Source organism: Coregonus lavaretus (assembly GCF_964263955.1).
Source record: "Coregonus lavaretus genome assembly, contig: HAP1_SCAFFOLD_192, whole genome shotgun sequence".
Lineage (NCBI taxonomy): Eukaryota > Metazoa > Chordata > Actinopteri > Salmoniformes > Salmonidae > Coregonus > Coregonus lavaretus.
Genome location: NW_028157672.1, coordinates 177,760 through 194,878, shown reverse-complemented (window position 1 = coordinate 194,878; position 17,119 = coordinate 177,760). Strand labels below are relative to the sequence as shown.

Sequence of the window (17,119 nt, the reverse complement as noted above, 5' to 3'; positions counted from 1 at the left end):
ACCAGCCACCTAAACCTAGGTTTACCAGCAAATGTTAGCACATGACTGGAGTTGGCTAGTTAGCCTAGAGTCTGCTAGCTTGCTATGCGCCAAGCCTCGCATGTGTAACTTGTTAGCAAATGTGTAACATCAGCAACCACTGTCAACCTAAATCATTTGTGGCAGAGGCAGCAGCGGAGTTAGGAGACAAGAAAACAGCACTTGCCTTAATTGTCTAAGAAAAGTGAGGAGAGAGGAAATGCTAACTTAATTAGGTATATAATCAATAGCCTAACTGTTAAATGTGTCTGGCTTTATAAATCATCCATATATACCTACAGAAATAAGACAGATCCTGCTTCTGTTTGAGTGTTTGTTTAACAGCCTACTGATTCCGTGAGCACCAAGCCTCATGCAACCACAACATGTAGGATAAAGCAATTTCACAAATTCGGCTGTTTTTAATCTTTGCTATGCTGTAATAAAGGATTTACACTTTTTTCCCCCCGTTAGAACAGCCTCTGGTATTATTTATAATTTATTTAGTGTTGTTTACGCTTTACCAAATTGTCAGAGAAATTATATAATATAATCCTCCTTTTTCTTGATTTCCTTCTTATTGTTATTATTATGATCAGCATTATTATAATAAGTAATGTCATTATCATTAGTAGGCTTTGTATGGTAGCCTTTTATAACCACCATCTATCTATCTCTGTAGCTCAACTGGTAGAGCACGGCGCTTGTAACGCCAAGGTAGTGGGTTCGATCCCCGGGACCACCCATACACAAAAAAAAAAAATGTATGCACGCATGACTGTAAGTCGCTTTGGATAAAAGCGTCTGCTAAATGGCATATTATATTATCTAGCTGTAGGCCAAAGAGCGCATTCTGTTTAGTCTTAAAACCTGTCACTTACTTAGGCCTGTATTTCAATACTTATATAGACTACTGTATCAATCAATCATTCATTCGTTCATGTCATCAAACTGCAAATGAGTCATTCATGATTTGAAATGCAATCAAGCATTTTCGTTTTACAATAAAATAAAGCGACCCTTGAATAATTAACGTAAACAATAAATAAACCGTTCCATTTCGGGAAATTGCATTCACGAATGAATGCGACTGTTAGTCTTTCCTGTAATAAAGGCTTTACAAAAAAAAACATTACAGCGGACTCTCTGGTACGCTTATAATTGATTTAGTGTTGTTAATAATATAATAATAATATAATATAATAATAATATGCCTGCGCCTTACCTTCTTTCTGTTGCTCCAGTATTTTCCACAACTAGTCAAATTTATTCCACACATCTGACTTCCCCTTTACCTCCTGAGCAACCAATAGACATTCCCCCGTTTCCAGTTTATTTGTCACATCCTCTGCATCCATTTTGCTGTCACGTGTTCAGAGTTTGTTATAACCAATTTATTCATGTGATTATGATATGCTATAGATCAGGCGCTATTGGCACGTGCATGCGATGCATACGCGTGTCACGTAAAGAGACCAAGGGTTGAAGGAATAGGGAATGTTTTTCCTAAACAAATTAGGGATTTTGGTAACCAAACTTTTCAGTCAGAAATGGCTGTAATTATGTTGCAGCTTCATTAACATGGACAGTTTTAAACATTTGATTGAAACACATACAGTGAGGGAAAAAAGTATTTGATCCCCTGCTGATTTTGTACGTTTACCCACTGACAAAGAAATGATCAGTCTACAATTTTAATGGTAGGTTTATTTGAACAGTGAGAGACAGAATAACAACAAAAAAATCCTGAAAAGCGCATGTCAAAAATGTTATCAATTGATTTGCATTTTAATGGGGGAAATAAGTATTTGACCCCTCTGCAAAACATGACTTAGTACTTGGTGGCAAAACCCTTGTTGGCAATCACAGAGGTCAGACATTTCTTGTAGTTGGCCACCAGGTTTGCACACATCTCAGGAGGGATTTTGTTCCACTCCTTTTTGCAGATCTTCTCCAAGTCATTAAGGTTTCGAGGCTGACGTTTGGCAACTCGAACCTTCAGCTCCCTCCACAGATTTTCTATGGGATTAAGGTCTGAAGACTGGCTAGGCCACTCCAGGACCTTAATGTGCTTCTTCTTGAGCCACTCCTTTGTTGCCTTGGCCGTGTGTTTTGGGTCATTGTCATGCTGGAATACCCATCCACGACCCATTTTCAATGCCCTGGCTGAGGGAAGGAGGTTCTCACCCAAGATTTGACGGTACATGGCCCCGTCCATCGTCCCTTTGATGCGGTGAAGTTGTGCTGTCCCCTTAGCAGAAAAGCAAACGTACAAAATCAGCAGGGGATCAAATACTTTTTTCCCTCACTGTATAATGTGTCTATATATGGAAAAAGATATAGACTTGGTCGGGGACAGCCGTAATTTTCTTACTGTATGTGTCTTTGTGAATGGTCATTTCATCATGGCCACCTCTCCCATAATCTGCTGATCACCAGTTGTCTGAGACATACTCTGACACACTGGACTCTACTACATTGTTCATACATTATTTTTTCCTATGTTACTTTTACCATGTAACATTCTTGTTGAATAGCCGGCTCTCTTTTTGAGTTAGCGTTAGTGGACACTCCCCTTGACAAATAAACATTCTTTGGACATACCTGAATGTCTAACATCAGTTTGATCCTAGAGAGCCCCGTACAGTTTATATAAATCTATTCTGTGAATCCATACAGGCAGAAACATTTAGAGAATGTATAGAAAATATCAATATTTATTGTATGGTGGTTCTACAACACAAGCCTGAGCCAGGAGAGACTAATTCCTGGTTTCGCTTTCATTTCCATTAAAAAATCCCAGGAACCAATACAATACTTTCAGCTGCAAGTTGCATACTTCTAGTTCTGCCTGGTCCAGCTTAGTTATCATATTCCGGTTCTCTACTAGGAGAACTGTAACAATGTAGAAATACAAAGGAATAACATGGTGTTATTTACATATATACAGGCAGTGTCAGTTAGTGTCCCTGTAACAATGTAGAAATACAAAGTAATAACATGGTGTTATTTACATATATACAGGCAGTATCAGTTAGTGTCCCTGTAACAATGTAGAAATACAAAGTAATAACATGGTGTTATTTAGATATATACAGGCAGTATCAGTTAGTGTCCCTGTAACAATGTAGAAATACAAAGGAATAACATGGTGTTATTTACATATATACAGGCAGTATCAGTTAGTGTCCCTGTAACAATGCAACATGTGTCACTGCCAGAGTAGGCATTCAGGCAATTCGATTTAACTCAAACCCTGTTCCTGGAGAGCTACTCTCCTGTAGGTTTGAACTCCAACCCTGTTCCTGGAGAGATAACCTCCTGCAGGTTTTAACTCCAACCCTGTTCCTGTAGAGCTACTCTCCTGTAGGTTTTAAATCCAACCCTGTTCCTGGAGGACCCTCCTGTAAGTTTTAACTCCAACCCTGTTCCTGGAGAGAAACCCTCCTGTAGGTTTTAACTCCAACCCTGTTCCTGGAGCGATACCCTCCTGTAGGTTTTAACTCCAACCCTGTTCCTGGAGAGCTACCCTCCTGTACGTTTTAACTCCAACCCTGTTCCTGGAGATACCCTCCTATAGGTTTTAACTCCAACCCTGTTCCTAGAGAGATACCCTCCTGTACGTTTTAACTCCAACCCTGTTCCTGGAGAGACACCCTCCTGTGGGTTTTAACTCCAACCCTGTTCCTGGAGAAATCTATGATAACATTATCGCATCACTTCTCAGCTGGCGTCGGTTGAATTGCCCATCAGTTCAGACTGAAAATCCCTGTGATAATCTCCTGGCTGTAACGTTAGCTAGCTAGCTACTCTGTGTGTTGTTCTTTCAGAGCTCAAGTCCACGTTGGTGGGCACAACCCATCTACCTTGTGGTTCACTATGAGCAGACGAATAGACAGTAAGTGGAAAGTTCCTGATTCTACAGGTGAAATGAAAATGTGCTCATTCTAGCTTGTGGTGAGGAGATTTTTGATGTTCATGACAAAAGAACGTAACGTTGTTAATATAGTAATTACTATATACAGTGTTGTAGAGCTTGGTGAAATGTCCCTTTAACTCCTGGGTTCTGCTGACGGGGGGAGGGGTATGTGTGTGTGTGTGTGTGTGTGTGTGTGTGTGTGTGTGTGTGTGTGTGTGTGTGTGTGTGTGTGTGTGTGTGTCCTGGCAGGCCTGGGCCATATAGATTGACATTTTTATTTTATTTTATTTATTTCACCTTTATTTAACCAGGTAAGCCAGTTGAGAACAAGTTCTCATTTACAACTGCGACCTGGCCAAGATAAAGCAAAGCAGTGCGATAAAAACAACAACACAGAGTTACATATGGGGTAAAACAAAACATAAAGTCAAAAATACAACAGAAAATATATATACAGTGTGTGCAAATGTAGCAAGTTATGGAGTTAAGGCAATAAATAAGCTATAGTGCAAAATAATTACAATTAGTATTAACACTGGAATGATAGATGTGCAAGAGATGATGTGCAAATAGAGATACTGGGGTGCAAATGAGCAAAATAAATAACAATATGGGGATGAGGTAGTTGGGTGAGATATACCTGCTGGAACGCATACTACGGGTGGGTGTTGCTATGGTGACCAATGAGCTAAGATAAGGCGGGGATTTGCCTAGCAGTGATTTATAGATGGCCTGGAGCCAGTGGGTTTGGCGACGAATATGTAGTGAGGACCAGCCAACAAGAGCGTACAGGTCACAGTGGTGGGTAGTATATGGGGCTTTGGTGACAAAACGGATGGCACTGTGATAGACTACATCCAATTTGCTGAGTAGAGTGTTGGAGGCTATTTTGTAAATGACATCGCCGAAGTCAAGGATCGGTAGGATAGTCAGTTTTACGAGGGCATGTTTGGCAGCATGAGTGAAGGAGGCTTTGTTGCGAAATAGAAAGCCGATTCTAGATTTAACTTTGGATTGGAGATTCTTAATGTGAGTCTGGAAGGAGAGTTTACGGTCTAACCAGACACCTAGGTATTTGTAGTTGTCCACATACTCTAGGTCAGACCCGTCGAGAGTAGTGATTCTAGTCGGGTGGGCGGGTGCCAGCAGCGTTCGATTGAAGAGCATGCATTTAGTTTTACTAGTGTTTAAGAGCAGTTGGAGGCTACTGAAGGAGTGTTGTATGGCATTGAAGCTCGTTTGGAGGTTTGTTAACACCGTGTCCAATGAAGGGCCAGATGTATACAACATTTTACTGCTAGCTTCAAAAGAACAGTTATCTGTCAATGGATTGACTCGGTTTTGCCTGAGAATATCAACTAACTTAAATAAGATTGAACAGTTAATAAGTGTATTCATTTTATTAAAGTTCATGTTATAACTATAACTGTTACTGATTAACTTCAACTCCCTCCCTCCCTCCCTCTTCCCCCCTCCACCTCTCTCCCCTCCCTCTGCCCATATCTCCCTCTCTCCTCCACAGCTTTGAAAAGATCCTTCGACGTCGATGATGTGGACGAGCCTCCTCCGTTCTCCCCCTCCTCCCCCGTTCCCTCCCCCCTACTCAACAAGACCAACGAGGGTCGAGGGTTCCCCACATCCAACCATAGCTCCCCTGCCTTCCGGTCCCGGATCAGTCTTGGTACCAACCCCAGCCCTTCCCAGAGCCCTGTGTTCAAGTCCCGCATGGTCTCCAGCCTCTCCTTCAACAGAGACATGAACAGACCCACCATCAACAACAACGGAGGGAGCTACGGAGGCATCACCAGGGCCTCTTCCTTCCAGAACAAGTTCAACCCTAAGGGTTTCTCCTCCTCTCTCTCCGGCCCAGGCAGTGATAATGATAGTCTCCATAGCTCCTCTTCTAGTCTGGAGTATTCCATCCAGGGAGGTGGAGGAGAAGGAGGAGGAGGAGGGTTACCTCCAGGCAAGCCAGGGTCTCTGTCCTATTCCACTACCCCACAGATGGAGCTGCGTCCTGGGCAGCAGCGTGGGTCAGGCCTGGGGATGGGGATTGGGCTGGGCAGCCCAGCTCTGAAGAACGTCTCTTCCCATGGGAGTGTGTTTCACTCTGAGCTGGAGGGGCCCATGGTGCTGGGAGCTCCAGAGCCCAGGGGGGTCAGCCACGGATCCATGCCCAGTCTGGACCTCCAGATCGGGGAAGGGGGAGGCGGGGTGATGGGGGTGCGGGGGGCTGGAGGTGGAGGGGTGAGGTATGGCAACGCCAATGTGGGTTTGAATGGCGGATCCCAGGGCCATTATAACACCAGTTCCTTTGGGAAGGAAGGTTGCTACTCTCCCAATAAGAACCACAACATCTACCAGCCCCAGAGCCAGCCCAAACCCAAAGAGACCCAGCGTCTCAACAAGTTTCCCCTGGATCTAGACAGTCTGGTGGGGCTGAAGACGCCCCAGCCCAGCCCCCGTCCTCCCCCCTCCTCTGACCCCCCTAAACCTCCCCCCAGATGCCACTATCCCAGCAGCCTCTCTGTCTCTGCTAGCCCCTCCCTCAGCAGTCTGGACAGCTCCGGCGGTGACCTCACTCCTCTTCCCCCCGCCAACCACCACCACAACAACAACCCATCCCTCCCCCGCTCTCCCCCACCTACCTCCCCCCCGGGGGCCAAGCCTGTCCCTAAGGTGAGTCAGTCCCCTGTCCCCCTGTCCCCCGCCCAGACCCCCCAGCTCAACCTGCTCTCCCCCAGACCTCAGGTAGGACACCTGGCCCCCTCCACCCCCCCGCCACTGGAGTGCGCCCAACCACCGCTGGGCCACGCCCAGCCACCGGAAATGATGTCAGAGAGAGAGAGCGTGGGTTCCATCCTGCAGAGGATCGCTTCCTTCTCCCGACCCGACGCCATGATGACCACCAGGGTTCCAAGCGCTGCCAGTGTTCTGAGCGGGGTTGCCCTTAGCAACGGGGTGAAGAAGGAGAGCCCACCACCGATGATGATGATGCGTCAGGAGCGTGTTTCCTCAGCTTCACCATCACCTCTACCTGTGGCGGTGCAGAGACAGGGGCTGAAGAGAGTGCAAGGTAAGCATTTTACATTGACATTTTAGTCATTTAGCAGATGCTCTTATCCAGCGCAACTTACATGAGCAATTAGGGTTAAGTGCCTTGCTTAAGGGCACATCAACAGATTTTTCACCTAGTCGGCTCGGGATTCGAACCAACAACCTTTCGGTTACTGGCCCAACGCTCTTAACAGCTAGGCTACCTGCCACTCATATAGGTCATTAACTAACGTTTTCATAGGAATGTTCCAATGTTGTGTAAGGAATGTTTCCAAGAGACCATTCCCTTAATGTCAAATAGAACTTACCCAGAACTGAAGGTACTAATGTTCTAGACAGATTTCATGGGAACGTTGATCTGTCCATACACAAATTAATTAAGGCCCTGATTGGTGAACCACTGATCCACTCATAGCTCTTTGTCTGTTGGCAAGGTTAGGTATGCTCACACACAGTGTTTTTAACATACAGTTTTTTCAACCAACATATTTGACATACATGATTACATTGAGCATGTTCATTTATACAGTAATTATTATTCAACATGTCCTCATTTGGGATTTGAACTCACAACCGCTTGGTTCACGATACTCAGATCTTCCTGCTACGCCACAATGTCCGTGTCAGGTATCAGTTGACTAATCTCATCATTGATTTTATTTACTTATTTCAGCAATTGAAGGGCTTTTTCTGTATAGTTGTCTAATGTTTGTGGGGCATATTAACGATATGAATCACTATGATCAATCAAATATTTTCTTGAGTGTACTTTTAACAGAGCTGAGATTTACTTAAAAATGCGTTCACTCTATTGCTTACACCTATCTATGAAGTTATTTCTGTCACGATCGTTGATAAACGGGACGGACCAAGGCGCAGCGTTATATGCCAACATGTTTATTAAACGAATAAACACAACGACAAAACAATAAACTTACGATACGTGACGTCCTAAGGTACACACAACAAACCTCACACGGAACAAGATCCCACAAACCACTAGTGCCAATAGGCTGCCTAAGAATGGTCCCCAATCAAAGACAACGAGCGACAGCTGCCTCTGATTGGGAACCACACCGGCCAACATAGATCTAGACCTACTAGATCTCAACATAGAAAATACAACATAGAAAAACACAACAAGGAAAATACACACCCTGACTCAACATATAAGCGTCCTCTGAGTCAGGGCGTGACAGTACCCCCCCCCAAAGGTGCGGACTCCGACCGCACAACATAAACATAGCCGGGTAGGGGCCGGGTGGGCATTCCGCCTCGGAGGCGGATCCGGCTCAGGGCGTGATGACCTCTCACTCTTCGCCTCCCTGTTGCGCCCCTGGTCTGGTCTAGACCTCGGCGCGTTGCTTCCCCTCTCCTTCCTCCCACTATATTCCAAGCCCTGTCTGGACCCTGGTGTGGGAGACCCCGAACCTGGAGAGGGGCTGACGTCTGGGTCTGGACTGGAGCCGCTGACCGGAGCTGGACCGGGCACCGGTGGAGCGGACTGCTCAGGCTCTGGACTAGAGCCCGGTGGAGCGGACTGCTCTGGCTCCGGAGTGGAGCAGCTGACCGGAGCTGGGTCAGGCACCGGTGGAGCGGACTGCTCTGGCTCCGGAGTGGAGCCGCTGACCGGAGCTGGACTGAACCCCAGTGAAGCGGATTGCTCTGGCTCCACAGTGGAGCAGCTGACCGGAGCTGAACTGGGCACCGGTGGAGCGGACTGCTCTGGCTCCGGAGTAGGCACCGGTGGAACAGGCACGGGCCGTACCGGACTGGACACACGCACCACTGGCTTGGTGCGAGGAGCAGGAACAGGCCGGACCGGGCTGGCGACGCGCACCTCTGGCTTGGTGCGAGGGGCAGGAACAGGCCGGGCCGGGCTGGCGACGCGCACCACTGGCTTGGTGCGAGGGACAGGAACAGGCCGGACCGGGCTGGCGACGCGCACCACTGTCTTGGTGCGAGGGACAGGAACAGGCCGGGCTGGCGATGCGCACCACTGGCTTGGTGCGAGGGACAGGAACAGGCCGGGCCGGGCTGGAGACGCGCACCACTGGCTTGGTGCGAGGGACAGGAACAGGCCGGACCGGGCTGGCGACGTGCACCACTGGCTTGGTGCGAGGGGCAGGAACAGGCCGGGCCGGGCTGGCGACGCGCATCACTGGCTTGGTGCGAGGGACAGGAACAGGCCGGACCGGGCTGGCGACGCGCACCACTGGCTTGGTGCGAGGGGCAGGAACAGGCCGGGCCGGGCTGGCGACGCGCACCACTGGCTTGGTGCGAGGGGCAGGAACGGGCCGGGCCCTACTGGGAACACACTCCACTGGCTTAGTGCGGGGAGCAGGAACGGGCCGGACCGGACTGGCGACACGCACCACTTGCTTCCTTCTGCAGCCTAACCAGCTCCTCTCGCCGTGCCTTTACACCTTCCTTCTGCTCCCTCTGAACCAATGGCCCCCGTAATCTGGTGGCCTCCTCTCCTAACCAGCAGATCCGCCCTGTCGCGGCCTCCTGCTGCCTCATCGTCCACACCGTGTGCCCCCCCCACCCCAATTTTTTGGGGGGATTGCCTCTCCACCCTGATCAGGGCCTCCCTCTTTCTTGCCAGATCCTCTCTCATCTCCTGCCAAGTCCATCCTCTCTGCTCCTCCTCGGCACACTGCTTGGTCCAGGTCTGGTGGGCTCTTCTGTCACGATCGTTGATAAACGGGACGGACCAAGGTGCAGCGTGATATGCCAACATGTTTATTAAACGAATAAACACAACGACAAAACAATAAACTAACGATACGTGACGTCCTAAGGTACACACAACAAACCTCACACGGAACAAGATCCCACAACCCACTAGTGCCAATAGGCTGCCTAAGTATGGTCCCCAATCAGAGACAACGAGCGACAGCTGCCTCTGATTGGGAACCACACCGGCCAACATAGATCTAGACATACTAGATCTCAACATAGAAAATACAACATAGAAAAACACAACAAGGAAAATACACACCCTGTCTCAACATATGAGCTTCCTCTGAGTCAGGGCGTGACAATTTCAGAGCTACACAAGTGCCTATGGAGGAGGGTTTAGGCTTTTTTCTGGACCGGGCCTCTTGATTTTGCAAGAACATCCCCAGAACGCATTTATATGTTCTTTAAAAGTTCCCAAAAAATTTCTTTAGGTTTTGGGAACTTTGTGGGGATATGACAAGACATAGTTTCCCAAAACACTAAAACTGTCCAGTTGTGCTGACATTGATACAATGTTTAAGTTAGGTTGCACAGGACATTCCTTTAATGTTGTATGTATGTTGACATAACACCTGGTCTAAGTTCATTAAAGGTTCCCACATTGAATTAAGTTATGGGAGTTGTTTGGGATGTTGCAATAATATTCTTGTGATATTCACATAGGTTGCACAAATCATTCCAACAATGTTGCGCAATGTTCCACAATTTCCAAATACAGTAAGTCAGTTATTATGACGTGCATAGCAAATTTGTTTTAGGTTTAACATAATATTCCATTGATGTTCACGCAATATACTTTTTACCTTTTCTTGGAGGTCCTCAGAACATTTGAAGAACATTTAGAAAATGTTATATTTAAGTTTGACCTAATATCACCACAACATTTTTAGCATGCAAATGTGTATCTCCTTAAAGCATCATAAAGCAGATTGTAATACATCCCCATTGTGTTTCTCTCTAGATTTAATGGTCATTCTCATCTGAGGACTGTATTGTAGGTGATATAGAGACACATGGCACTTTAATTACATTCATAGGACATTTAAATAGCATTTAATCATTCAAACGAAACCATATTTTTACACTTCATATGTTGACAATCTGCAGATTATTTCATTCATAGGATATTTGAACAGTATTTAGTCATACAAACACAACCAGAACCAAGACTGGACAGTTTTTGTGTTTTGGGAACATGTCTTTTGTGATGTCCACACAATGTTCTCACAACGTAATGAAACATTCTGGGAACCTTTAAAGAACAAATTAAATGTATTCAAGGAATGTTCTCGAAACATCAGATGACTGTTTTATACAAACATTCTATAATCATCAGCACAACTGGGCAGTTTTTCGTGTCATGAGAACATTTGCTGCGACTCTATCAATTTGAGGCCATTTGGGAGGCAGCCTATGAATAGATAACTGTCTGAAGTTTTAGAAACCAGCCCTGATATTGAAGCCTCGTTGTGTGTACTCGTGTGTAGCCATACTATGAGGTCCAGATCTTAATGGCACAGGAGGTAGTGCTATGTCCTGTATCTGTAGAGTTACTAGTTAAATTCCCTCTCAGCTGGTCCCTCTCCATCAGTATTATACTATCTGTCATAGTCCCAGAGGACAGAGATGACAGCTGTTAGGTCAGTGGTGCTTCTAATAGTGTGGAAACTCTGAGCCAAATCAAAACAGGCTAGCCTGGAAAGTACGTGTGCAGCTCCATAACACCCACTACATAACATGGATGATTCTGATAGAACACTCTGTCAGATTCCGGTGGCCTGGTGGTCCTAGACACACTAATACACACTGGGTCACAGCCTCCCCTCATAGAACAACAACATCCTCTGTTTAGACAAACGATCATGTTGAAGAGTTTAGTCCTTTTCCAGATGGAACATGTTATCTCTCCTCTTCCTCTATTTCTCTACTTCTCCCCTCTCCTCTTCTCTCCTCTGTTTCCCTTCTCTCCTCTCCTGGGGGTGCTTTAACAGATGGATACCAAGCTTTTACAGTTAGAGTCTTTGTGTGTGCGACAGATGGTGGTCAGTGTACCATGCCTGACTGAATAGACAACAAGTTGAGAGGGGAAGGTAAAGACAGAGAGAGAGAGAAAGGACTTGAAGGAAGACTGATGGTAAGAGCGGTAGAGGGGGAGTAAGGAGGACTTACACAAAGATGAACACACACACACAATGTTGCCTATGAAAAGTACCATATCTGGCATGAACTCTGGACCTCTGCCTCACAGCCACACGTGACCAGCCTCCTCAAGCGTCATAGCCGATCGCTAGCCAGCTAATGAGGTTACGCAAGAGGGACACTTAAGGCTGAGGAGTATGTTTTACACATCCCCATGTGCTATACCTAATGGTCCTGCCCTGCAGCCCTGTCTCTGTACTGTATCATCCCAATGTGCTACCCCTAGTGGTCCTGCCCTGCAGCCCTGTCTCTGTACTGTATCATCCCCATGTGCTACCCCTAGTGGTCCTACCCTGCAGCCCTGTCTCTGTACTGTATCATCCCCATGTTCTACCCCTAGTGGTCCTGCCCTGCAGCCCTGTCTCTCTACTGTATCATCCCCATGTGCTACCCCTAGTGGTTCTACCCTGCAGCCCTGTCTCTGTACTGTATCATCCCCATGTGCTACCCCTAGTGGTCCTGCCCTGCAGCCCTGTCTCTGTACTGTATCATCCCAATGTGCTACCCCTAGTGGTCCTGCCCTGCAGCCCTGTCTCTGTACTGTATCATCCCAATGTGCTACCCCTAGTGGTCCTGCCCTGCAGCCCTGTCTCTGTACTGTATCATCCCATGTTCTACCCCTAGTGGTCCTGCCCTGCAGCCCTGTCTCTGTACCGTATCATCTCCATGTGCTACCCCTAGTGGCCCTACCCTGCAGTCCTGTCTCTGCGCTGTATCATCCCCATGTGCTATACCTAGTGGTCCTGCCCTGCAGCCCTGTCTCTGCACTGTATGTCTGCTGTCAGAAGGGGAGGTGGTGATTGGTGGATGGCTGTGCTGAAGGCTAGATGGGATTGGAGGTGGTGATCTTCCTCAAAGCTTAGATACCAACACAGACGCTATATTCCAGACTCTGATATTTCTTCATTCCTTTCTTTTTAGTTTGGTGATGTGTGAGTATTGTTGGGTTTTACTGCACTGTTGGCGCTGGAAACATGCACCTGCGATAACGTCTGCAGAATATGTGTACCCAACCAATAACATCTGGTTTAATTTGAGGGTTAGGGTTAAGTGGCATGGTGGTAAGTCTTAGATGGAAGTTCACCAATATTTACGTTCTTAGAAAAAAGGGTTCCAAAAGGGTTCTTCGGCTGTCCCCATAGGATAACCTTTTTTTGTTCCGGGTAGAACCATTTTGGGTTACATGTAGAACCCTCTGTGTAAAGGGTTGTACATGTAACCCAAAACTGCTCTACGTGGAACCAACAAGGGTTCTTCAAAGGGTTATCCTATGGGGACAGCCGAAGAACCATTTTAGATTCTTAATAGCACCTTTTTTTCTAAGAGTGTAGTGTTTTCTAGGCTCTCCACAAAGACCTCTTGCTGTATTTATCAAAGATACTACTCTCTTCCCTCTTCTCTCCTTCCATTCTCTCTCTCTCTCTCTCTCTCTCTCTCTCTCTCTCTCTCTCTCTCTCTCTCTCTCTCTCTCTCTCTCTCTCTCTCGTGTTTAGCCTTGTACTGCAGTGGGCTAAATCAGGGTCACACAGAGTGTTTCTTGGTAGTCTTAAACAAATCTACTTTGAATGAAAAGTACACACCTCACACACATGGTTATGGGCTTTAAAAAAAAAGACACCTGGACCATGTCAAATATAGAGTTGAAATGTATTCAATGTTGAGTTTGCATCCAAATATTACACTTTATATACATCACAGAAGACTGAATTATAACAAAACCGTTTGACATGGAAACACTGGATGTTCTGTGTAATTTTTTAAAATATGTTTATTAATTATGAAATTATGACAAATATGAATAACATTCCACCCATGAGGCCACTAGGTCATTTGACTGCAGGAAAGAGCTACACCCATTATCACAGACCGATGTTGACACCACACCAGAGAGTCACACCCAGCTGAATGACTTCTCATCACATGGTTTCATCATGTACATACACACACACATCCTTCTATGTCCTCCTGTGTTTTATGGCTTGTTATGACCTTTTCAGAGGGGGTATTTTTAGTTGTTACACTCCTGGCTTGTGTGTGTGTAGACCTGTTCCTGACTGTTTCCTGCTTCCTGTTATAACAAACAGACAGGTTCACTGTTCTGCCTTGACACCACAGCCCGGTGGGACACACACACAAACACAAAACCCATCAATCTCTTCACGTCAAACCCACTGGAGGTTAGGGTGGTTTCTGGGTAATTTGGAGCACTCAGAGGGATTCTATCATTCTGTTTTGGAAGCATTGAAGCACCGCGGAATCGTTTGAGACACTGACAGATTTTTTTTTACTCTATTAGTGACTCTATTAGTCTAACCAGTAACCACTGGGTTTTCCCCTCAGCTCAGCTCTTACTGCAGACAGAGGCAGCTTCCAAAATGGCACCCAATAGGCTCTATGCACGCATCACTTCCGCATTGGCGTAAGGATGCTTGGGCATTTCCGGTTACCGGAAAAAACATTAGACAGTGACAGTAGACCGTTATGATGGCAGAGATGAAGTTTACAAGGTGTTTGCTGGAGTTGCCTAAAGTATCTGTTAATGATATACGAGGGTCGTCCGGACATCCAGTACGACACCACGTAGCAAACTGGATAAAGGCTTCAAATTTTACGTTTCTTCTTTTCTTTGCAACTTTGAAGGTAATATGCTAACGCTAGCTAGCCTGAGCTAGAAGCCTTGCTTTGGTGTTTTAAGTCATGACTCCGTCCTGCTTCAGGTTAATCATGCTTTAAATAAAGTTTAATCATGTGTATATACCTCTCACTTCATGTGTTTATACTTTTATGAAAGTATCAGGTAAAACAGGGCTACAAATGAGATCTCTGTGAGAGCCCACTGCTACCGCTCAATGAAGAAACTAAAGCCACCACACCAGCTGAGAGTAGGACTGGATTAAGTGACACGTTCAAAGTTCTGTTGAACTTGTTCAAGGTTCCGTTCAACACATGTTTTACTCGTTTAATGTTACCACAGCTTTGATTGCCATTGCTAAGAGAACACTTTAGAACTTTAGTGGTTTTCACGATAGATGAACAGTGGTAGCCTAATACAGACCAGGGTAGCTGAGTGGGAATTGCCATGCTTTGTTGTTGGGTCTGTTGTAAACAAATTGGAGTTTGGTTTGAAATGTAAACAATAATGAGATTACTACTTTTTCCTGACTTGATGACTGCAATGACAGTAACATATTCCACTCAGATATTCTTTAAACTGCTGATGTTCTACTCAAAACTGTCCTGTCATCTTTACTTATTTCTTTATAAACATATTGCCCAACTTCCTTGCTTTTGTACTTGATGTTTCTACTTTTCAAGAGGAATTAGGAGCAAAACTTTCACTCTATAGCTGTAACTTTACTGTTACCGTTCTAAAAAAGAGAGCGCTGACTTGACTAATTTACTGTCTGTACGATAATCTGTGGCTCAATAAAAACATTTTTGAAAAAAAAAAGACATGAATTTCATAACATACAGTGGGGAAAAAAAATTATTTAGTCAGCCACCAATTGTGCAAGTTCTCCCACTTAAAAAGATGAGAGAGGCCTGTAATTATCATCATAGGTACACGTCAACTATGACAGACAAAATGAGAAAAAAATATCCAGAAAATCACATTGTAGGATTTTTAATGAATTTATTTGCAAATTATGGTGGAAAATAAGTATTTGGTCAATAACAAAAGTTTCTCAATACTTTGTTATATACCCTTTGTTGGCAATGACACAGGTCAAACGTTTTCTGTAAGTCTTCACAAGGTTTTCACACACTGTTGCTGGTATTTTGGCCCATTCCTCCATGCAGATCGCCTCTAGAGCAGTGATGTTTTGGGGCTGTCGCTGGGCAACACTGACTTTCAACTCCCTCCAAAGATTTTCTATGGGGTTGAGATCTGGAGACTGGCTAGGCCACTCCAGGACCTTGAAATGCTTCTTACGAAGCCACTCCTTCGTTGCCCGGGCGGTGTGTTTGGGATCATTGTCATGCTGAAAGACCCAGCCACGTTTCATCTTCAATGCCCTTGCTGATGGAAGGAGGTTTTCACTCAAAATCTCACGATACATGGCCCCATTCATTCTTTCCTTTACACGGATCAGTCGTCCTGGTCCCTTTGCAGAAAAACAGCCCCAAAGCATGATGTTTCCACCCCCATGCTTCACAGTAGGTATGGTGTTCTTTGGATGCAACTCAGCATTCTTTGTCCTCCAAACACGACGAGTTGAGTTTTTACCAAAAAGTTCTATTTTGGTTTCATCTGACCATATGACATTCTCCCAATCCTCTTCTGGATCATCCAAATGCACTCTAGCAAACTTCAGACGGGCCTGGACATGTACTGGCTTAAGCAGGGGGACACGTCTGGCACTGCAGGATTTGAGTCCCTGGCGACGTAGTGTGTTACTGATGGTAGGCTTTGTTACTTTGGTCCCAGCTCTCTGCAGGTCATTTACTAGGTCCCCCCGTGTGGTTCTGGGATTTTTGCTCACCGTTCTTTTGATCATTTTGACCCCACGGGGTGAGATCTTGCGTGGAGCCCCAGATCGAGGGAGATTATCAGTGGTCTTGTATGTCTTCCATTTCCTAATAATTGCTCCCACAGTTGATTTCTTCAAACCAAGCTGCTTACCTATTGCAGATTCAGTCTTCCCAGCCTGGTGCAGGTCTACAATTTTGTTTCTGGTGTCCTTTGACAGCTCTTTGGTCTTGGCCATAGTGGAGTTTGGAGTGTGACTGTTTGAGGTTGTGGACAGGTGTCTTTTATACTGATAACGAGTGGAGGACAGAGTAGCCTCTTAAAGAAGAAGTTACAGGTCTGTGAGAGCCAGAAATCTTGCTTGTTTGTAGGTGACCAAATACTTATTTTCCACCATAATTTGCAAATAAATTCATTAAAAATCCTACAATGTGATTTTCTGGATTTTTTTCTCTCATTTTGTCTGTCATAGTTGACGTATACCTATGATGAAAATTACAGGCCTCTCTCATCTTTTTAAGTGGGAGAACTTGCACAATTGGTGGCTGACTAAATACTTTTTTCCCCCACTGTATTTCATCACAGCCTATTTGTTCCATAGCCATCCATGAGTGTTCATTTTAGGATTGTGCTGCCAACATTAGCCATTGTGTCACGCCCTGGCTCTGGGGACTCTTTAATGTTGAGCCAGGGTGTTAGTTTCTATGTTT

The 17,119-nt window shown here is 45.6% G+C and overlaps 1 protein-coding gene across 1 annotated transcript in view; it reads left to right on the top strand.

Annotated features, from left to right (window-relative positions):
• LOC311125096 (uncharacterized protein) overlaps positions 1 to 17,119 on the top strand; it is a 216,137-nt gene that overhangs the window by 67,974 nt on the left and 131,044 nt on the right. The window contains exon 2 of the mRNA XM_084199171.1: positions 5,460 to 7,013. Within this exon, the coding sequence (XP_084055297.1) occupies positions 5,460 to 7,013 (1,554 nt within the window). The remainder of the gene's footprint in view (positions 1 to 5,459; positions 7,014 to 17,119) is intronic.